The 23,984-nt window shown below is 38.4% G+C and overlaps 1 protein-coding gene across 4 annotated transcripts in view; it reads right to left on the bottom strand.

Moving 5' to 3' along the window:
• SBNO1 (strawberry notch homolog 1) overlaps positions 1–23,984 on the bottom strand; it is a 59,242-nt gene that overhangs the window by 6,927 nt on the left and 28,331 nt on the right. For all 4 annotated transcript variants that reach the window (XM_059893657.1, XM_059893659.1, XM_059893658.1 and 1 more), the window contains 18 exons: positions 23,482–23,664; positions 22,833–22,930; positions 20,637–20,788; positions 18,555–18,752; positions 17,753–17,920; positions 17,190–17,365; positions 16,587–16,718; positions 15,102–15,237; positions 14,264–14,376; positions 14,102–14,173; positions 13,534–13,633; positions 10,771–10,845; positions 9,942–10,088; positions 9,415–9,509; positions 9,222–9,314; positions 3,152–3,289; positions 2,408–2,484; positions 1,177–1,370 (listed from right to left, as the gene is read on the bottom strand). In XM_059893657.1, the coding sequence (XP_059749640.1) occupies positions 1,177–1,370; positions 2,408–2,484; positions 3,152–3,289; positions 9,222–9,314; positions 9,415–9,509; positions 9,942–10,088; positions 10,771–10,845; positions 13,534–13,633; positions 14,102–14,173; positions 14,264–14,376; positions 15,102–15,237; positions 16,587–16,718; positions 17,190–17,365; positions 17,753–17,920; positions 18,555–18,752; positions 20,637–20,788; positions 22,833–22,930; positions 23,482–23,664 (2,347 nt within the window). The remainder of the gene's footprint in view (positions 1–1,176; positions 1,371–2,407; positions 2,485–3,151; positions 3,290–9,221; positions 9,315–9,414; positions 9,510–9,941; positions 10,089–10,770; positions 10,846–13,533; positions 13,634–14,101; positions 14,174–14,263; positions 14,377–15,101; positions 15,238–16,586; positions 16,719–17,189; positions 17,366–17,752; positions 17,921–18,554; positions 18,753–20,636; positions 20,789–22,832; positions 22,931–23,481; positions 23,665–23,984) is intronic.

Below are 23,984 nucleotides of genomic sequence, written 5' to 3'. Positions count from 1 at the left end.
CGTACTGAAGCAGTAACTTCTAAGTGGCACAGTGTGGAAGTCAGCAAACTGGAGAGTGTATACATCCTGGGTAAGGGAACTTTAGCTCCTCCCACGTGGGAACAGGGGCTCAACGTTCCAAGCTTCTCTGTTGTTGCTGCTGCTGTTGTTCTTTTGAAGAAGATAGAAATCCAGTCTTCTGATTTTTTTTTAATAAATTTATTTATTTATTTATTTTTGGCTGCATTGGGTCTTTGTTGTTGCACACAGGGTTTCTCTAGTTGCGGCGAGCAGGGGCTACTCTTCATTGTGGTGCACGGGCTTCTCACTGCGGTGGCTTCTCTTGTTGCGGAGCACGGGCTCTAGGCACCCAGGCTTCAGTAGTTGCGGCACGCGGGCTCAGCAGTTGTGGCTTGCGGGCTCTAGAGCACAGACTCAGTAGTTGTGGCGCACGGGCTTGGTTGCTCCGCGGCATGTGGGATCTTCCCGGACCAGGGCTCGAACCCGTGTCCCCTGCATTGGCAGGCGGATTCTTAACCACTGCACCACCAGGGAAGCCCACAGTGTTTTGATTTTTAAAAGTTGGCAACTAACTCAATTGAAATCTCGCAACCAAAAATACTTGAGGGTCAAAAAAATGTCCATGGACTGACTAGCCCACAGGCTACCAATGTGCAACCCAGGATACAGAGAAAGGTTGTTGCAAAAGAAACAAAGACAACGCGACAGGGACAGTGCAGTAACTGGGTGGGTTTCTGTGAGGCCTGCCACTGAGGGAACAGGGGGGGCGGCCAGCCTGGTCTCCCCTGCTCCCTGCAGGACTCCAGTCCATCCTCTGTGCACAGTGGCTTTGACTTCCATAGTCTCAATGTGGCACACTGAACATAAAGACTTCAGAGAATCCTTAGTCTTCATACCAGGGAGCCTGCATAGATGTCAACAGTGAGGAAGGGTAGCAAGAGCACCGAGGGCAGCATAAAATAACAACCACATCAGAATTTCAGCCAGAACCAACTACATCCATTCAAAAGCTTAACTACTATTTATCCTTTTAAGAACATAATATAAAGCAAGCTCTACCCCACCACTGGAATAGATAGATGCTAAGATTCTAAGACGTTAGAAGCAAAATAAGAAAAACACAGGACCTGATTTTTCTTCTCAAGGCCCTCAAACCAAAAAAAAATTAAAACTCACCTACAATCCGCTGTCCATCCTCTGTTCTTAGCCGAACTATCTGCATTTTCACGTTTGTGCCACTGACAGATGCGAGAACACCCTCGACTTTTGTCCAGACACTCAGTACTGAGCCACATAATACATAGTACGTGCGGCAACGAAGACCTATTTCACAAACTAATCCCAAACTTGCTTTTTTGCAATTGCCACGCCTAGGATAGATAATAAGGAAAAAAATGTATATGTGCGTGCACGCGCACACACACACACACACACACACACACACACACACGAGGCCCACAAGGTCTACCCTAATTTCAAATGGAAAACGCCCTACCGTCATTTACCTTTACTGATAGTTTTGTAGACTGCAATCCTTTTGACGTATTGGATTACCCTGTCCAACTTAAGGTATCACCACTGATTTTAAAATTACAGTTATTTCTTGGGTCTGACTCCCTTATAAAAGGGCTGATTTATTGGTCTTGATATCCACTTAAGCATCTGTCATTTTAATATCCATTAGTTTACTGTGTTAATGTCAGTTTATAAAATAATCCTGCCAGTTATTTCTATAGTATTAAGCTACCAATATACAGTTCTAAATCAGCTAAGTGGAAAAGGCCTCAGCAAATAAACAAAAGCAAATTTATCTACTTACATGTGTCTAAATAAAAACCCAGCTAAAATTTATCTATATCCTGTATCCCTTTTCAAAAAGTGGGCCAGATACTCCATTTTCAATGCCTTGAAATGAACATAATGACTTGAGAACACTTCTGGCTAGCCTAGTAGCACAGCAGGATCAGCTCCAGGGCTCAACAACAAAGTTTCTAGTGCTGTTAACTATTTGAGGCACCCCTGTGGTTTCCTAGAAGTTCCCTAGCCTTAAAAATAAAACTGATTTGGGACACCAAAAAAACTTTGGAAAAAAAAAAAAAAGAGGAAGGAAAAAATAAAGGAAGGGAAGGAAGGAGAGGAGAAAGAAAAAGTCTCAACCCTAAGAATGATAGTTAAGTCCATGCCAGCAGACAACATTTGGTTGGCAGTAACAAAGCATCAGTGGGGAGACCTAAAACAATGCATGGTCCAGAGACTTCCAACAAGTACCTCTGCTTAAAGAAACAACACCAAGCAATTGATAATCTGCTTGTGTACTTATAGGGACAGATAGCTAAAGAATGAAGGGGTGTTTAAATTAAATCTTGATTATACTTTGGAATATATGGTGATAAAAATGAAAACTAACCAATAAGCATGAGTACAAGTATCTGCAGATGAATTATACTGATCTAACCAGTGGACCAGGGCATCGTCTGAGACTACCTGTGAAAATAAGACAAAAATTCCATTGAAAAGGTATTGTTTTAAACAAACTGGTTGCCTAATTTGGTCTCTAAAGCTAACTTAAAATCATCTTTATATAGAAAACATGGTCTTCGCTACTGCTTGCATTTGAATGCTATCCATAAAGCTCTGCCATGAGGTTTTTCCCATGTAATGAATATTTCAAATAGTTAACTTAATTATAATTGTTTTCAAGTGAAAATGGCTAGGAATAATAGTAATATAAGGTAATACTAACAACAAAATAACATAGTAAAGTTAGGAAAAACAGATATCACTGTTTTTCCAGAAATTATTGCAAAATATAAACACAGCAGTTCACAGTAAAACCAAGAGTTGGTGGGAAGGAATTTCAGTCTTGTACATCTTCCCTTTATTTAAAAAATTCTAATTTTCGTAGTTAGCACTATAGAAACGTCCTTTTCTGATAACATAAGCTGATTCAAATAATCATCTTTAAGTTTCCTAACGGTTGATAACATTAAGACTGGGATATTAATTTAACAAGAGTTGATAAAATTTTTTCTGAAAACAATTTTCCAGTAATCAAATAGGAAAAATCGACAATTTACATATAAACATAGTTGCAATATATTATTATAAAACAAGTATTCATATATAACATCATGTACAAATGGAAAAATACCTTCTTATATTTCTTTTTTAGATCAGCATAAATTTCTAATTTGAGCTGTTTCCCAGTATTTGGTCTATAAACTAAGAAAAGCTTCTTTTTAGGATTCACTTCTTTAACTAAGATGGCAGTTTTCTTGTTGTTTCTTATCTATTAAAAATAAATAAATAAATAGGTGAGAAAATATAAAGATTCAATACTGCACACTTTAAGACAGGCTTGTTTTTTGTACCATCACATCATCAAAGCCAAATGAGTATGTAAATACAAAACTGTGTGAAAGGGTAACACCTGCCATGTAACCGGCCTGAACAAGGTCTCACCAAAGTGAAGGCTAATGGACCTTATCTCTGAGGCGAGACAACCTTTAGAAAACTGTGCTGAGTGAGACTTAGAGCACGATGTCCAGGGGAGACAATTTGCTTCTTCTAGTGCAGGAAGCTGGACTCGCAGCCTACACAGGCTCAGAGGTGTGTGAGGGAAGAGTCCAGGCGGTGGGCAGGAAGGGTCTTCACAGGAAATAATTTTACCTCTACTGTATGTTACTCTCCTTCAAGTTACAATGAAATATATAACCTTCAAGATAATGCTTTTTGATCACCCACAGTCCTCTGAATTCATCTACTCCATCAGTGCTACAACCTATTCCTATGGTTGTGTGAGGGTAAAATATCACATGAAATACAAATTTCATCTGTAAACAGTACCGCTATAACAGGAGAAAGCCAAATGCTGAACAAATACATAAATACGATGCAGAAGTGGAAGAAAAGGATGCATTAGACAAACGATGGAACTTGTTTTATTTAAAAAAATTTTTTAAAGTTGGACTTTATGAGAGGAACCCTGAAAGATTTGTAAAAAGCCCCATTTAACGCAAGGAAAAATAAGATTGGGAAAATTAGTATTTATTTTGAAGAATGGTGAACAATTTCAAAGCAACAGTCTCCGGAGCAAAATTGAAGGAAAAGGAAAAGTTTCAAAGGTATTTTCCCAGCTCCTCTACAAAATAAATCATTTGCTAAGCTCCTACCTTTTTATATTAAGATAATTCTTACACTGATAAAAGGACTTAATACTTTACTTTTCTCTTCATTGATACTAAAGATCCTTCGTCTTTTACTTGTTCAAATGATTTGAAACACTGTTTATATAATTACTGCAAAGTCTATGAAACAAAAGTTAAGTGAAAAATACATTTAAAATTGTGTATCAGCTCATGTGAAATTCTCTAGCTAACTATACTTTAAGGCAGTGTTTAAAGCACGTAACAGTGTGATCTATCTTGACAGTGTCAGGTTAATTCATTTTAACTATAAAATAAATCATCACACTACAGTGGAATTAAAAGTGATTCTGACATGGCTTCCCTAATGTCAACACATGTTAAACACATTGCAAGTCATATTTGCTTGTTGCTGAGGAGGTTCAACAAACGAGGCTACACCTTCTTGGAAGGATGTCTCTCCTAAGGTCCTCACTCTTCACAACCAGCTGCCTGCGGCCATGCAGCAGAGAGTAACAAAGGACAACGTTACCACATCCTTTCACTCAAGGGAAACTGGTGGGGATCAGCATTTTCATCAAAATCTACCAGTGCTTCAATTTGGCAATAATTTCAAATGAAAAAAATATAACCAATATCCTATATGGACCAATCAAAATCCCATCCAAGGCCTCAGAGAAATCTGAATAAAATCTAGTGAACTGTATCAGTATCTTGGTTGTGATATACTATAGGTTTGTAAAATGTTACCATTGGGAAAACTGCTGTAAAAGGAATTTCTCTGTATTATTTCCTATAACCTCATGAGAATCTACAATGATCTCAATAAGATTTTCAAACACACATACACATACACACATGCACAACTAGGAGCCAGATCCAGTTTGAGAGCTTTGCTATTGAATCAGAGACCAGTAAACCAGGTTTATGGACCAAATGGCCTGAGGCTCCCAAGCTTAAGAATAGTTTAAGGAAGGAAGGGAGAAAGTTTCTTAGGAAGGAAAAAAATCCATGCTGTGTTCTGAACCTAGGGTCAGGACAGGAATAAAGACCCAGACGTAGAGAATAGACTTGAGGACACAGGGATGGGGTACAGTAAGCTAGGACGAAGTGAGAGAGTGGCACTGACATATATACACTACCAAATGTAAAATACATAGCTAGTGGGAAGCAGCTGCATAGCACAGGGAGATCAGCTCGGTGCTTTGTGACTACCTAGAGGGGTGGGATAGGGAGGGTGGGAGGGAGGCGCAAGAGGGAGGGGATATGGGGATATACGTATACATATAGCTGATTCACCTTGTTATACAGCAGAAACTAACACAACACTGTAAAGCAATGTTGTAAAGCATTGTATACTCCAATAAAGATGTTTAAAAAAAAAAAAAAAAAGGAGAGAGAAGGCAGCAACTTAAACTCAGCCAAATCTGCTTGTTACCTTTCCCCTCAATCCTGATATGTCCTTTTACTTGTTCAGTTTTACCCATCCCACCCTAGCTAGAAACCTCAAGATAATACTAGAAGCCAAGAACAAAGCTGGGGGGGAAATCATTTTTCAGACTTTTAAGAGCTAAACTTTTTCTCCTCCAGGATCTTCAAAAGAGTTTTTCCTCTCATTCACACATAGAAAGAAGTAAGTGATCTTAAGATCCAGTGATGCCATTTCTCTGAATCTACTCTAGAGACACACTCACACAGGTATATAAAGAAGCATCTATCAGCACGTCCTTTGTAAGAGAGAAAAAGTGGAAACAACCTAAAAGTCAATTAATACGACACAGGCTAAATAAACCATGGTATATTCATAACACAGAATACCATGCAACAGCCACAACGAATGAAGTAGTCCTATAAGTATCAATACAGAAAGCACTCCAAGACTGATTGTTTAGTGAGAAAGGCAATTTAAAGAATGATCGATACTGTATCATAGAATTGGTGTAAAAAAAATAACCAACAACAAATCAACCACCTAAAAGAGTAAATTGTTTCCTATGGCTACAATACATATGCATTAATGCACAGACAATGGTCTGGGAGAATAGACACAAAACTGGTAACGGTGGCTACCTCTGGGAAGGTGGGAAGGGAACCGGGGCTGGGAATCATGGTCAAAAAATTTAGTGTTATCTGTATTTAAATTTTTTCACAAGTGTAATAATGCATTCATGTGTACATAATTCAATTGAAGAATTTAAGGAAAAAAAAATCCACAAAGAATAGTCAGCAGAGACCACATATGTATGCTCTGCAAAACCTAACATACTACTTGACCCCCGACATAAAAAATTTAGGGATTCCTGCTCTAGAGAGCTTATTTATGGTTTCACCCTGCCTGTGGCATCATCATATTTGGTCTCCTTTACGCAGTTCTTGAACCAGGTCTTCATTTACAGTTGGTCACTCCATAAAGGGCTTGGCCAAAAAGTTCGTTCGGGTTTTCGGTACCATCTTACTGAAAAACCGGAACGAACTTTTTGGCCAACCCAATATTTGCAAATAAAAAGCAAAATGTGCTATACACATACAAAGCAATATTAGTCACAAAAAGAAATGAAGTTATGACACATTCTACAACATGGACGAACCTTGAAAACATTATGCTGAGTGAAAGAAGCCAGACACAACTGTCACATACTGCATGATTCCACTTATACGAGGTACCAAGATATGCAAATTCATAGACAGAAAATAGATCAAAGGTTATCAGGCCAGGGAAAGCTATTGTTTAATGGTGATGTTAGCATAACATTGTGAATATAATTAATGACACTAAATCATACACTTTAAAATGGATAAAATGGCAAACTTTGTTATATATTTTACCATCATTTTAAAAAATTAACAATGTAATATGCCAGAAATCGTTAAATTATATACTTTAGCGAGTGAATTGTACGGTATGTGAATTATATCTCAATAAAGTCGTTAAAGAAAAAGAAATTAAGGAAGAGATAAAAAGAATTCAAGAGAAAATAAATATTAAAGGCAAGCAAAGATATAACGTATGCATAAGAGAAGTCCCAATAAAGGAGAAATTCAGGGAATAGAATACTAAAAACATTACAAATAAAAGTAATTTTAAAACTTTCTAAAATAAAGATTTGAAACTACATATTGAAAGAGCATATCACATAGCTGAGAATACTGACCAAGAATGACTAATACCAGGATATACTCTAAACTAAATTAAAAAGGGGAAAAAATTAGAGCACCATCAAATTTTGACAGCAGGGACTTCCCTGGGGGCGCAATGGATAAGAATCCACCTGCCAGGCTTCCCCGGTGGCCCAGTGGTTAGGAATCCACCTGCCAGTGCAGGGGACACAGGTTCGAGCCCTGGTCCGGGAAGATCCCACATGCCACAGAGCAACTAAGCCCGAGTGCCACAACTACTGAGCCTGCGCTCTGGAGCCCGTGAGCCACAACTACTGAAGCCCGTGCGCCTAGACCCCGTGCTCCGCAACAAGAGAAGCCACCGCAAGGAGAAGCCCACACACCGCAAGGAAGTGTAGCCCCCGCTCGCCACAACTAGAGAAAGCCTGAGTGCAGCAACGAAGACCCAAGGCAGCCAAAAATTAATTAATTAATTTTTAAAAAATAAAAAAGAATCCACCTGCCCATGCAGGGGACATGGGTTCGAGCCCTGGTCCGGGAAGATCCCACATGCCACAGAGCAACAAAGCCAGTGCACCACAGCTACTCCCTGTGCTCTAGAGCCCGTGAGCCACAACTACTGAGCCCACGTGCCACAACTACTGAAGCCTGCGCACCTAGAGCCCGTGCTCCATAACAAGAGAAGCCACCGCAATGAGAAGCCTGTGCACCGCAACAAAGAGTAGCCCCTGCTTGCCTCAACTAAAGAAAGCCCACGCCCAGCAATGAAGCCCCAACGCAGCCAAAAATAAAAATAAATTAATTTAAAAAAAATTTTTTTGACAGCAACTCTATCTCAAAAGAATAAGTAGTAGCATCTTCAAGATATCCAAGAAAAGAAAACGTGAACTAAAGATTTCATGTCTGGTAAAATTTGTCTTTCAAGTACAAAGGCACAAACTTACCAGCATGTAAGAATTCAGGGAGTAATGTTTCCATAAGCCCTTCCTGAATCTACTACAGAATGGGCTTCAGACAAAATAACTAGAGAGATATTAACCTAAGGACTAGTGAGTGAGTGGTGAGCTTTAAATATAAATTAATTACCTGTAGAGCTAAGATTAATTAAGGGTTAAAAGAAGAATATACTATATAATTGCCATATGTTGACATGCAGAAACAGTATAACTATTTTTTAAATAGCAGAAAGTAAGCTTATGCAAAAAAAGTTATTATTAAAAAAAATTATTTTCAGGAATATTGGGGCATAGTATCCATGATATTTTATCATCCTGTGTGCCCTGAAGAACAGGGATTATTAGTGTGGAAGAAAGAAGACAAAAATATCAGAGAAGAGGTGAGATTAAAATTCCATAGTTTTGGTCAGGACAAATAAATATGCATTCATTTGTGTGTGTATATGTATATGTCTAAATGTAAACATGTACACACACATGCACACTCACACATCCTCTCTACTTATCTCTGTCCACAAGCAAATACTAAACCAATGAATGTAGTTACACTAATAACTGAAAACTGAATCTTGAAGACATAAAGCATTATTATGACTAAAGAAGGTCACTCACTATATTATGGAAAAAAAGGGTTCAATTTACTAAGAATACGTAAACTTTTTTTTTTTTTTTTTTTTTTTTTTTGCCTGCACCACGCAGTATGCGGGATCTTAATTCCCTGACCAGGGATCAAACCTGTGCCCCCTGCAGTGGAAGCATGCAATCTGAACCACTGGACCGCCAGGGAAGTCCCCGGTAAGTAATAATTTAAAACTTGCATTAAATAATACTCTTCAAAATGTATTAAATAAAAATATATCACAATTACAGTGATAAATTATTAAAACACAGAAAGCTAAATACAATTGGAAAATCAGCACAAAGCGAACAGATAATTACAATGCTGGCAATGAAAACACATTACGTATCTTAACAACTAACATTTAAGGGAAACAAGTCTTACTTGCAATGACAAATAAAAGCCATCATCTGGTCCTGTCAACTCAGCCCAAATCTTGGTAGCTTCCTCCCAGGACATTCCTCTCTCTACACTTATCTGTAAAAAAAATAATAATAAAATTTAAATTAAACTCACTTCTGAGAATGCTTACCAGAAAATGACATTATACTTGAATGTGCATGTTTTCTAAACTTACCGTGTATAATTCTACATGGCCAGAGGTTGAATATCCTGGAGTCAGAAACTTCTTAACATCACTTTTCCTCACTTTTTCATCTCCAGAACCAAGATCTTGAACAAGAAGAAGCAACATATAAGTATAAAAAAAAATTTCATCAAGAATACATATGACAGGCTTCCCTGGTGGTGCAGTGGTTAAGGATCCGCCTGCCAATGCAGGGGACACGGGTTCGAGCCCTGGTTGGGGAAGATCCCACATGCCACGGAGCAACTAAGCCCGTGCGCCACAACTACTGAGCCTGCGCTCTAGAGCCCGCATGCCACAACTACTGAAGCCCGCGCACCTAGAGCCCATGCTCTGCAACAAGAGAAGCCACGGCAACAAGAAGCCCACGCACGGCAACGAAGAGTAGCTCCCGCTTACTGCTACTAGAGAAACCCCATGTGCAGCAAAGAAAACCCAATGCAGCCAAAAATAAATTAATTAATTAAAAAGAAAAAAAAAAAGAATACATATGATGTTTCAAAGATTTCCCAACTTACCTAAGATTCCCATATCATATCTTCCATTTTTTTTGGCATTTTGGACAACTGCAGTAAGTGTGTCTGCAAAATACTGAAATAACGCATTCTGTTGATGCACCTCCATGCCCAAAATTCTATTCAAGAATTTTCCTATGTTGTTATAATCTGCAACGACAAGATTGTATGAAAGATTTAATGCATTCAAATGGCAATTTTAAAAATTCATTCATCTCAGCCTAGAAAGAGTCTCACTTTCTCCTCTAAGCCTTCCCTCACAACTCCTGTACTGTTCCCAGAACAGGGCTATATTTCGACCACTTCTACTTCTAGCAATTAGCACGACTACACTACATGCTCAAAAGATGTTTGCCAAATTGAATTTTTGCATCTTCAGCTTCGCTTATTGAAAGTATGAATACAATTTAGCACAACAGAGTGTTAGTTTTCCAACATTAAGTCTTAACTCATAAAGTTTTAAGTGCTGTTAAGTCAGTGAAGCTCAACTTTGGCTGCACAAGTAAGAATGCCCAGGAGCTTCTGGAAAATTACCAATGTCTGAGCTCCTGCCCTGGCTTCAGTACTTTTTAAAAAGCTCAACAGCTGATCATCTACACAACCTGGTTTGAGAACTGCTGCTATGTAGAGAGAAGAGAGATTCAATTTCTTGAATAATCATAGTTATTCATAGCAAAAACCACCCAGAATGCTCTGTGAGCACTCAGTAATGAGGGATTGAGACCTACAGACTTGAAGCTTCCCCTTCAAGTTGACGAAAGCATAAAGAACAAAACGGGCTATAATGATACAGCAACAGTTATGAACATACATACAGAAGTCATACCATTACCTTTATCTAGAGTAAGAATTCCTGAACGATCTTCTACATTTATCAGGCCAACTCCTATCAGTCCTTGTCGAACATCTATAATAAAACAAATTTATAAAAAACCTTATAGCCCAGGGCTTCCCTGGTGGCGCAGTGGTTAAGAATCTGCCTGCCAATGCAGGGGACATGGGTTCGAGCCCTGGTCTGGGAAGATCCCACATGCCGTGGAGCAACTAGGCCCATGTGCCACAACTACTGAGCCTGCGCTCTAGAGCCCACGAACCACAACTATTGGAGCCCGCGCGCCTAGAGCCCGTGCTCCACAAGAGAAGCCACTGCAGTGAGAAACCCACTCGCCACAACTAGAGAAAGCCTGCGCACAGCAACGAAGACCCAATACAGCCAAAAATAAAATAAATTTAAAAAACAAAACCTTATAGCCCAAGTAACTCAATGAGCTGTTACCTGACTAATCAAACTAGATCAAGTTCTAGCATATAAGACACAGTCTATGTATCTTCCATAGTTCCTATTAGCTGAATTAAATGGCACCCACAGCCCCTAAAGATCTTTAGACACTTCAAAATTCTAGAGTACTCAAACCACACATCATATTTTATTGTTTCACTAAAACGTCATATCTTTCCAACAACAACCCTTGGCAGTGGAGATCCTTGGCTACGAAGCTGTCACCCACAGAATCTAAACAACTTTGAACACACAGCAGGATACTGATTAAATAATTTATGTAAGGAAATAATCATGCTTCCTTCCCAAACGTTACCTATCAGTATTGACAAGGCGATGCAGAAGATAAGCAACATATATAACTGTCAACATGTTCTGAATTACGTTACTAAGAGGACAGTTTATAAAACTTTTGAAAAGTATTTGTGTCCAGGCTCCAACCCAGACTTACAGTAAGAAGGGTTTAAGAAAGAGAAAAGGATCAATAGGAAGCATAATTATATCCTATTTACACATTTATTTAATCAGCTAGACTGCTACATGCTCAAAATGTGTAGATTCTGCAGGTGACAACTCTGTAGCCAAAGAACTCCAATGCAAAAAATCCTCATTTTGGGAACCCATCCTATGGGAGGAAATTACCTGAATAGAAGGATAGCTGCTATAATTCCAGCACTGTTTGTGATGCAAAAAAATGAAAACCACTTGAACATCAATAAGGGGGAAACTGAAGAAACTGTTACATAAGCTAGATGTAGAATATTACACAACTGTTACATAAGCTAGATGTAGAATACTACACAACTGTTAATATATGTGTTAGTGGGGCTTCCCTGGTGGTGCAGTGGTTGGGAGTCTGCCTGCCAATGCAGGAGACACGGGTTCGAGCCCTGGTCTGGGAAGATCCCACATGCCACGGAGCAACTAAGCCCGTGAGCCACAACTGCTGAGCCTGCACGTCTGGAGCCTGTGCTCCGCAACGGGAGAGGCCACGATGGTGAGAGGCCCACGCACCGCGATGAAGAGTGGCCCCCGCTTGCCGCAACTGGAGAAAGCCCTTGCACAGAAACGAAGACCCAACACAGCCAAAAATAAATCAATAAATTAATTAATTAAAAAAAAAAAGAGAGACCTTGTTTTTAAAAAAGAAAACAAAAAATGTGTTAGTACTATAGCTATTGATTTGTAAGGGATGCCTGTGATGTACCAAGTGAGAAAAGTACGTTGCAAGTAATACTAACTTTTTTTTTAAAAAAAGCTCTGTGTTTAGACAAACGGACAAAGGTGTGTTAAGGCTGCGCTTGTTCAGATTGTCAACATTTGTAACCTCAGCAGGTGGGATTGGTAGGTAGTAGGTGGTTAAGGAGAGGGTATGGGCTCCTCATTATTCACTTTTAGATTGTTTTCATCACTTATAATGAATAAATAACATGTAATTTTTTAGAATTAGAAATAAATTGGGGAGTTGTTTTTGACAATCCCTCTAATGACCAAATAAAAAGAAAATAAGAGGGAATGAAAGGGAAAGGGAGGAAAAGAACAGGGCCAAGACTTTATTGGTTTTTTTGTGTTGTTAAATGCCATCAGTGATTATAAGCCCCTGCCAGCTAGGTTAATATGGACTGTTACCAACACTAAACACCGGCTCAACTGGAAAGGACTTCCTAGTAAAATGTTTTAACTCTAGAAGGATAATGTTTCTAATACCTTACATCTGTTTATTCTCCAAAATATTTTCATAGTTTGCTGAACTACTGAAATCACCCAGACTACTAATATTAATAGGGTAAAATCTATTCTTCAGATTTGCAAGATACATCTAAGAATTTCTATAGCACTACTTAGGATTTTTTTTTAAATATAAAAATTTCTACATACACACAAATGTAAAGAGAATATTCTATGGACCACAGGTACCCAGCACCCAGTTTTAACAACTGTTAATACACGGCCAGTTTTGTTTTATCTGTACCTCCACTAGCCCCCACAGATTACTTACCTAGGTACTTTAAATTTTAAAAGCTATTTGGCACATTTTCAAATTAATCTAACAAAACCATTTTTCCTCTAGTAATCTAGTATTAAACAACATGCAACAAACTCTGTCAACCGTAAAAACACTTCACCTGAATGAAATTTAATAAATCTACTGCTTATTATAAGATATCAATTTAGGCGTCTGGTAACTATCAATTTCTAAATTTTATACATTTTATGTCCAAAGAAAACTAAAAACAGCAGCACATGTTCGAATGAGTTTTAGTACCTTCTTGTCAGTACTCATTTTCCTTTGTTATGATTATTTTTAAAAGTTACCTTTAAAGAATTCTCCAGGATAGTCTGGAGGTGGTGATACCATAGGAGAATCTAGGTTTACAATGGATTTCATGACAATTTCTAAAGCATTTCTTCCATACTGCAATAAAAACCAAATAAATTTAACAAGTTTCAGCATTTGGATACTCTTCAATCACATGACCAAGTGAATGCTATAAAAACTATTATTGTACCAAATAGTCAAAAATAGCAGGACTCAATTATTTTTATATATATTTTACACTGCCTAGTGCCTCATTCACACCTTTGTACACAGCAGGCATTCCATAAATAAACAACTTTCTTTACTTCTGGGAACTCACACTTCATGCAGCCACAAGTATTTATTATAATCTTATATTCCAATAGGAATGAGAAGATGATTATATTGCACAGTTGATCACCAAAGATCTAACTGCCATGTGTCTTACAGGACTAGCCATGATTTTATAGCAAAACCATACGAGGAGGCAGCTTTAAGTTTTAAACAGCAACCACTTTCCCTCTCTGTTCCTTACAAACACCGTACACTGCAATCATTTTTCAGATAGTGAAAGCTGAAATGTACCTTATTATCAAAGTTGAACCTACTCAGATCTCTGGATTCTGTTGCTCTTCTGTCTCCATGTGTAAGCGCACCCTATCCAAACATAAAATCTCCAATCAAGGCACAGAAGACAGGTTAACATACATCATCTTTTACACACATCTATATAACTCAAAAACTTACCAAACTCTCAAGTCTTTTAGCAACAATAGATGCAAATCTTTGTTCTCCTGCCAATTCAGAAATCAGAAAGACATATTCCGGAGCAGTAACTTGGTTTGATCTATGAGTTCGTCCTGTAATGACATTAAAAAAAAAAAAAATCGCTGATTGTGTTCTCTAGATACTAGTATTCTGAGACCTATTCCCAGCACTTAACAGTAAGCTGGTATCCAGAAATCTTTAAACCAGAGGAAAAATTAAAGAACGTAATATTACCCTAACTCCCCAAAAGGCACAAAATCAAAAACGCCAACTTGAACAACATCTGTATTCAGAACAATACTCCCACTTACGGGGGAGCAGAAACTACCATAAACTTATTAAATGATAAACACATTACTGGTGCTACCCCAGTTTGGTTCACCACAATGTTGCTGATGCACAGCTGCTCTGGATTCTCCCAAAATTGTTGTTGTTGTTTTTTTAAATCACCAGGTCACAGGGACATGAAGATGGAAGGGAAGGGAGGAGCAATGTGCCCTCAATGAAGCTACCGGGGGTTGAAAAAGACATCAAGTGGCAGTTGCTCTAACATGGATAACATCCTTGGAGATCTACAATGAAGATACTCCTGAAGAGCCCCATTCTTGAATATAATGCCAGAAAGCCCTATTGTAGGTCTTTTACAGCTTTTAAAACAGCCAAGAAATAAATTCATGATGCCTTCTATATTTTAAGGTATATGCAATACACAAACATCTCCAAAACCTACATATATGTCAAGTTTTAGTATATCTAGCATTAAAATATTTCCCCAGTAATTCCTGGCTATGAAGTGAAACTCAGTGTAGGAACTTACCAAACTGCTGAATTGCTCTATCAGCACTCCATGGTAATTCCAGAGTCATATGAACTCTTCGCCTTTGATTTTTAGCTCTCCTATCTGCTTGTAATGAAATACCTGAGCTGGCAGCTTCTGAGATGATAGCAATATTCTGTATCAAATGTAAGGAGAAAAAAACAAAAGATCACTTCTGCACAAAGACAGGTGGGGAAACATCCACCAACACATATTCTCCTTTACTTCCTAACCCTCAGTTTTAGCTGTACATGGTTACAAGGACACCCAGAATCAAGATTACATTTCCCAGTCTCCCTTACAGCTAAGTGTGGGCACACTCCAGCCAGTAGGTCACATGAACAACGTCCACGAAATGTCCCTAATCAAAGATATGCCCTTCCCCTCCTCTTTTTTTCTCTCTGCTGGCTGAAATGTAGAGGTGTAATGACTGAACCTGAAATACGGAAGTAACTAGGAAATGGAAGGCCACATATTAAAGGAACAAGACAGAAGAGACCTAGACTTCAAGGGGTCATACCAGTCCTGGTCTACCTACTCAAACTTGTACATGAGAGAAATGAACTTCCACTTTAAGTGAATATGATTTTGGGTTTTCTGTCACTTAACAGCCAAATCTGATCCCAACTAATACAATTTCTAATGCACATGGGCCTAAATTACTAATGAAACAAGTACTTAAAACAACTGTTAATATCTCTACCTATAATCTTTAAAATATGTAACATGAGCTTTTAAATACATTTAAAAGACAACTTTGATAATGGTAATAACTACCATCTATTTTCTAGTTGCAGAGGCAAAAAAATTTTGAAATACAAAGTAAAATGTGGATAAAGAGATAAGATTTTAGTCTACTTCTTTTAGATTAAGGAAGGAGGTTGAAGTGGTGCTCCTACCTATTTTTTAGCAAAACGCTTATAGCAATTCCGACTAGATGGAGAAAGAACTGATTTGAGAATCTGAAAATTGATGAAGTTTACTTAACAGTAAGAGCATACAGAAAGGGCCTCTGAAGGTGACCACAACCTCTGCAGTGGTCAGTTACGCAAGTGAAATCTACGACCATTCAGAGTAAATCATCTCAATAGGACATGGCAGAGCAAGACAATAAACAGTAAAATCAAAGGATCCTAGTAATCTGGGCATGCTTAAATATATTTCTAGACTCAAAATTACACTGACACTAGGGTGTAGCATTGGATGACCTGAGAGAACACAATTTAATATTCTGATTAAAGACTTCAAAGGCCTCCAAAGCTATCAAAAGCTACATCTAATTCTGTGCACAAAACACCACATTCGATTTATAAGAAAATAATGAAAACATGTAAAATGTTCAGTGATTATGTGTAATTACTTAAAAAAAAAAATAGAGTAAGAACATTCAACAGACATGATTTATATTAAAAGAAAAAACCTAAAGATTAATCTAAACGTATGGGCATCATTCCTTTCGCCAAAAAGCATCCCAGAAAAACATACCTTATCTCCATCCATAAATCTTTGTTTTTCCGTGATATTTAGTATTTCCACAGGGACGTCAAGTTCAGATCTTGACTCATAAGATATACTTCCATCATCATTGCTTACAACCCTCCCCTTGCGGCCAGTCATCTGCAAAGCCAAACAGTGACACTTACAATTAACGTAGCTATGACTATGGTGCATGAAGCTCAGGGCTCCCATCATAGAAACTTGGTGGGAGATGAAAGGGATAATGAAGGCAGCATGTACTGTGCAACCTGTCCTGCACCAGGCGCTGGGGGAGAGAGAACATTGCAACACAGTGCCTGGTTCTGAAAAGTTCAAATTCCAGTGGAGAAAACAGACATGCGGCAATGATAACAAAGCCTGCATGACAGGTGCGGTAACAGAGATCCGTGTCTTGGGGCAGATACTCAAGATACTAGGGGCAGGAATTTACTTGCTCTAGGATGACAACTAGAGTAGAACAAGGGTTCTAAGATCTAAGAGAGGATATTAGATAATTATGTGATGATACCAAATATATCACTTATTCTAAAGGGTTTGAAAGTGGCAAAAAATTACCTAGAAGAGAGACAGCCCTGATCAAGTCATATTTACCTCAGCAACGTTCTCAGGGCCACCAAGTTCATCAATAAGTTCATCCAGGGTATTAGGAGGGAGGTCTTCAGCTAATTTTTCTAGTTTATCAAGTAGGTCTTTCTTCATCTGCTGGGCCCTTTCCACGGCATCCTGACTTGTTATAAGGCTATTGTTGCTGTTGGTGTTACTGTTAGCTAGATAAAGTACATTTGTTAAAAATCAGGACCAAGTTTAAATATTTGTTTTGTCTAAAAGTACATTTCAGGGCTTCCCTGGTGGCGCAGTGGTTGAGAATCTGCCTGCCAATGCAGGGGACACAGGTTCGAGCCCTGGTCTGGGAAGATCCCATGCCGTGGAGCAACTGGGCCCGTGAGCCACAACTACTGAGCCTGCGCGTCTGGAGCCTGTGCTCGGCAACAAGATAGGCCGTGATAGTGAGAGGCCCGCTCGCCGCAACTAGAGAAAGCCCTCGCACAGAAACGAAGACGTAACACAGCCAAAATAAATAAATAAATAAATAGCGTTCCCTTAAAAAAAAAAAAAGTACATTTCACAGACAAAGCAAGCTTCCATGTGGATACCTGGTGCACTGTTAGGAGCAGGTGAAATTACTGGCGTAGAAGAAAAACTAGGTCGTTTTGATCCAAGACCTGATGCTAATAAGGCACTTTGAATAGAATCTGGATCTATACTTCTCTTTTTTTTTTTATCTTTGTTTTTCTTGTGGTCCTTTCTGATTAACCAGGGATCTGAAAATTAAGGAAAGACATGTATCAAATCATTTGTTAACACAAGTACAGAATTTCCAAAGGAAACACCGTTGAGTTTGTGTATTGTTGAGCGACAACTTGTAAACCACCACCAACTTCAGAGATGCAGTACACCCATACACCATGAGGTAAATTCCATGGTTTGAGGTTAAATATAAGTGCACAAAATTGAGGTCATGATCTCACATAAATGTGCTGAACCTCCAGAAGACAGACAAGCTTGGAGCTCCCACCAAGCAAAGATTAGAATCTGTGTGATGATTTCTACAGGAAAAAAAAGGTTTTAGTACAATACCCCATTTCAAATACACAGAAATAGGGACTTCCCTGGTGGTCCAGCGATTAAGAATCTGCCTTCCAATTGCAGAGGATGCAGGTTCGATCCCTGGTCAGGGAACTAAGACCCCACATACCACAGGGCAACTAAGCCCGTGCGCCGCAACTAGAGCTCATGTGCTCTGCCGCCTGCATGCCACTAGAGAGAAGCCTGCGCGCCGCAACAAAAGATCCCGCCTGTTGCAACTAAGACCCAACGCAGCCAAAAATAAATAAATAAACAAATACACAGAAATAACTATCCTTTAGTTTACATTTAATAGATTCATGAACTCACCATCTTCATCATCCTCACTAGACTCATCTCTAAATGGGTTGAAATCATCATCATCTCCAGAACTCATGTTTTTAGAGCTCTCGTAGTCGCTTTCTTCATTATCGGAGGCATCAGATTCACTTCCACTATCATCAGAACTGCTACCAGTAAGGCCACCTATTTTTCGTGCTTTTTTGGATTCTCGAGTTATTTCTTCACCTATCCTCAAACCCCAAACAAGAGAGTCAGCCCAAACACACTGTTCTAAAGATCCAGGAAGTTACATTTAGTTCATGAACTAATACACTTAGTTAACTCAAATGAGAAATGCAGAAAAAAAGCATTTGTGTAAGTATATAAGAACAATTAAAAATTCATAAACAAGAGCTAGCCTTTTGGATTCCTATAAGAAATCAGGTTATATTCAATTATTCTTAAGAAGAAATCAGGTACATAAGTACCAATGCAAGACAGCCTTCAAGTGCACAAGTTTCAAAATAAACATCTCAAGACAACAGAGATGAAACAGAATCTATGGCATTGTCACAATTTGTGTATCAGGTTGAGAGATGAGGCCTAATAATTACAGATTTATAAAATATGCAAATACTTCATGGAATACTAAAAAAACTAACCTATAAAAACTACATTTTTAAAAGTCAAACAAGGTGCTGATCTGAATTATCTTACTGAATATTCATAAAAGATATCTGGAATAAACCAACCAAAACTAAGCAGAACATTAAAATGTTCACATATTAATGATGGTGAGAACATAATTCAAAAAAGGGAAACATGACCATCTGTCTATCTGACCACTCTAAGATGTTACTGACTCTAGGACTCAGCATTACTTTTTGTGCCACTAAAATAAAAAAATACTGTCAATTATATTATAATAGCCAACCTACTTTCAGGCATATTAAAAATGTAAGGGAAAAAAAAGCATTTCTTAGAACAGATGAAATGTAACATTAAAGTGTCAGGCACTGTGTTTAGAACACACAGTATGATAGTCTTCACAATATAATGAGTTATTATCACCATTTTAGAGAAAGAGAGCCTGAGAAGTTAACTTCTCAAAGTCAAAGAGCTTACTTAGTAAGCACCTAAACACAAATCCAAGTTTGCATTATTATAAAATGTCTAACAAACAAAGATGAGTGTATTCCTAATAATTAAATAATAAACTAACAGAAGTCTCTTTAAAGAAGACTATATAAACACACACTCTCACACACCCATACACACACACACACAGCATTGACAACAGAAAGGCCCGGATTTTGGTTCCCCATTTATCACCCAGTAGTTGTGCCAACCTGGGGATATCGCTTAACCATTTAGTCTTTCTGTGCCTTAGTTTCCTCTGTCTATAAAACTGACAAAATAGGGCTTCCCTGGTGGCGCAGTGGTTGGGAGTCTGCCTGCCAATGCGGGGAACACGGGTTCGAGCCCTGGTCTGGGAGGATCCCACATGCCACGGAGCAACTGGGCCCGTGAGCCACAATTACTGAGCCTGCGCGTCTGGAGCCTGTGCTCCGCGACAGTGAGAGGCCAGCGTACCGCGATGAAGAGTGGCCCCCGCTTGCCACAACTAGAGAGAGCCCTCGCACAGAAATGAAGACCCAACACAGCCATAAATAAATAAATTTAAAAAAAAAAAAAACCTGACAAAATAAAACCTACTTTCATATGGATCCCTTGCAGGTTGAATGAGATCATGTGTGGGCAGTGCTCAACACAGTGCCTACTCAGCACCAGTCAAATCGTTAAAGCCCCAATTTAAAATGGGATTACTTGTGTATTCAAAAACTACATGAGCCAAGGGAATTCCCTGGTGGTCCAGTGGTTAGGACTCTGTGCTTTCACGGCCATGGCCCAGGGTTCAATCCCTGGTCAGGGAACTAAGATTCCGCAAGCCATGTGGTGTGGACATAAAAATAAATAAAAAAATAAATAAAGACACTTCCTTAAAAAAAATAAACAAAAACAAAACTACACGAGCCAATTCAAGGAAGGCAGTACATTCCCAAAATACAGCTTGCATCAAGATGCTCAAATTTATACTACTTCCAGCACCATTTAAAGAAAAGTACCCACCTTTCCGCTTCTTTATTTTATTTTCCTTACAAGGACTATCTCTTGGTGAGCTGTTGTTACTTGGAGCTGTCAAATCGATTCCTAGCAAACTATAAAGTTTCTTCCTGTCTGGAGCAGGGAAGTGTTTTTCAATGAGTGACTGCAACACTCCTCTGTTCGAAGAGAGAAAAAAGTGACAGTTAGTGGCTCAGTATGCAAAATAGTTTATTATATATGACGTCTTACTGAATGTATTTGTTTAAAATAAGTATACTTTATTAGCAGCATTTCCAAACTGGATATCAAAAGTAGGTTAGCTCCACGTAATTGTAAAGCTGGCTTAGGAACTCAGCACCAATGGTTCCTGATTCTTTTTCAGAACTGCTGCACAGAGGAAGACTCCATGAAGAAAAACTGAACATCAGTGACTTGAGTCAAAAAGTGATTCAAGGGCTTCCCTGGTGGCGCAGTGGCTGAGAGTCTGCCTGCCGATGCAGGGGACGCGGGTTCGAGTCGTGGTCCGGGAGGATCCCAAATGCCGCGGAGCGGCTAAGCCCGTGCGCCACAACTACTTAGCCTGCGCATCTGGAGCCGTGCTCCGCAACAAGAGGCCGCGACAGTGAGAGGCCCGTGCACCGCGATGAAGAGTGGCCCCCGCTCGCCACAACTAGAGAAAGCCCTCGCACAGAAACGAAGAACCAACACAGCCAAAAATAGATAAATAAATTTATTTATTTATTTATTTATTTATTTTAAAAAGTGATTCAAAAGAGTTGGATTCTGAATGTAAAGGACTTTAACAATCCTTTAACCAATTTATTTCACATATATTTTCCAATTTCAGGTACCTGCAAGAGTTACAAATAGTAAAACCTATGTCTTACTAAAAAGTACATTTGGGGCTTCCCTGGTGGCGCAGTGGTTGGGAATCCACCTGCCAGTGCAGGGGACACAGGTTCGAGCCCTGGTCTGGGAGGATCCCACATGCTGCGGAGCAATGGAGCCCATGCGCCACAACTGCTGAGCCTGCGCTCAAGCCAGCCACAACTACTGAAGCCCACGTGCCTGGAGCCCGTGCTCTGCAGCGGGAGAGGCTGCCGCAATGTGAGGCCTGTGTGCTGCAGCGAGGAGTGGCCCCCGCTAGCCGCAGCTGGAGAGGGCCTGCACGCAGCAATGAAGACACAACACAGCCAAGAAAAAATTTTAAAAATAAATAAAAATGAAATAAAATAAATTTTTAAAAAATAAAAAATAAAAAGTACGTTTTATTCAATCTTACAAAATACTGATAATCCAGCTCAAATGAATTTTAATATTCTAGGCCAAGACTGTCCAACTGAAATATAGTGCAAGCCAAGCACAATTTTTACACTTTCTAGTAGCTACATTAAAAAGTAAAAGAAAACTTGTGAAACTAACTTTAATATTTTATTTAACTTATCGCTTTAAAATGTAATCAATGAAATGTTTTACATTATATTTCTTTAAGTCTTTGAAACCTGGTGTCTATTTCATAGTTAAAGGTCATCTCAATTTGGACTAGCCACTTCAACTGCTTAATAGCCCCCTGTGACTAGCGCCTATCATTTTAGAGGCAATAGTAGGCAGGCAAGCACAGGAAAGATACAGATTAGCAGGTGCATGTTTTGCTTTTAAAAGTAGTTTTAAATTATATCTATCTTAAAAGGAGCCACTTGAATGTGTCCCCTAAGGCAAAAGATAGCATGGCAGCAAAAGTTATTTTGTTAATTTTGCTACCAGAGTTAGAACTGTCTGTTAGGCAAACAAACTGAAAAACAGTGTCTAAAAACATTTTTAAAATCTCTTTTGACTATCTCAGGATTACTTGCAATGTTTATATTAGAGCATACTAAATTGGGGCAAACTAAACTATATTGCTCCTCTGGATAATGGTAGTTTCCAATACACAAAGCCAAAACAAAACTGAATATCTTAAACCAAGCTGTCAGATTTCCAAGATGTACAAAACAAACAAAAATCAAGCCCTTCTGTTAGTCCAAATACTGGACATAATATTGTCAAAATACTTAACATTTCAGCATTTCTATGTTATTGTTTTCCAATAGACATATTGTTATGCATACACAGGACTGTAAAAACTAAAATCAGGAAAACTTTAAAACGCAAAAATCTTGCCTCCAGGAAATGCCAACATTTAAACTAATCTAAGTAAAAACTCAAAACCATAAACATTACTTGGCAGTTGAAACGAAATCGTTCAATTCTCCTCCACCCTCTTCCAAGGCTTCTAATGTTCTAGCTTCTCCCGTAGACTGCAGACCAATTACAACACACTGGAGGCAAAAAGGAATATTATTAATTATAAATAAAAATATCTATGTGGTTTCTTAAGACATATTTTAAATATTTAGTTTAAAAAAAGATTTCAAACAAGAATTACCCATTATTGTACATGTGTACCAATTTATTTATTCTACATATATTTGAGACATGCTACATGCAATACACTTAGCTAGGAAACAGTATTACAACAGTGGACACTACTGAAGCCCCTGCCCCAGTTCTTTGTGCTTTAACTAAATATGTATTTACCAAAAAGGAAAAAACCTTAATGTAATATATATCCATGTGTTATCAGTTGTTACATCTATGGTTAGCCAAATTATAGTGATGTCTGTTTATACTTTTCTGAGCTATCCAAATTCTTTATAAACACGTATTGCTTTTATTATCTTAAAAATGCATTGTTTAAAGTCTTACTATGTTAATACTTTTTACAACTACCCTTTAGAAAGAAAAGGCTTTTATAAGTAGAAGGCCTCAACACCCAAAAGACTAAAACACATAACCAAAGATGAATCTGTTAATGCATTCTCCAACTTACTTTTCCATTCTTGATTTCTTCTCGAGCTAGTTGAACAACCCTCTTAACTTTGGATGCTATGCACAAGTATTTGAAAAATCTCTGGTGAGCAGACCAGAACTGACCCCACATGGATTTTTTCATTCGTTGCTCAGCATCAATCAGATCTGCAGCTTGCTGAAATCGCTCTCTGGCAATGACCCACTGAAGGTGCACAATCAACATTTTAGATATTTCAATCTTTTGAGTGTGACTTTAAAATGACTAATTCAATCAAAATAAAGTGCAAGACACCATTTAACATTAATTCAACAAAGCATTTTCAGTAACTTGGGAATCTCTAAACAAATGTTTTTTAGGACGCTCACATAGAGCTGTCCCAAAATTCTTATTAACTAATGCAGTCATTTTAGGAAACAGTTACATTGTGATTTTTAAAACTATACAACCGAAATAAATGGCTATTTTTTATAAATTACTTTAACAAAGAGAAAACTTGGAAAATTGGGAAAATAAGGAACCAG

The sequence above is a fragment of the Balaenoptera ricei genome, chromosome 14, assembly GCF_028023285.1.
Source record: "Balaenoptera ricei isolate mBalRic1 chromosome 14, mBalRic1.hap2, whole genome shotgun sequence".
Classification (NCBI taxonomy): domain Eukaryota; kingdom Metazoa; phylum Chordata; class Mammalia; order Artiodactyla; family Balaenopteridae; genus Balaenoptera; species Balaenoptera ricei.
This window is presented reverse-complemented; position numbering and strand designations above follow the sequence as displayed.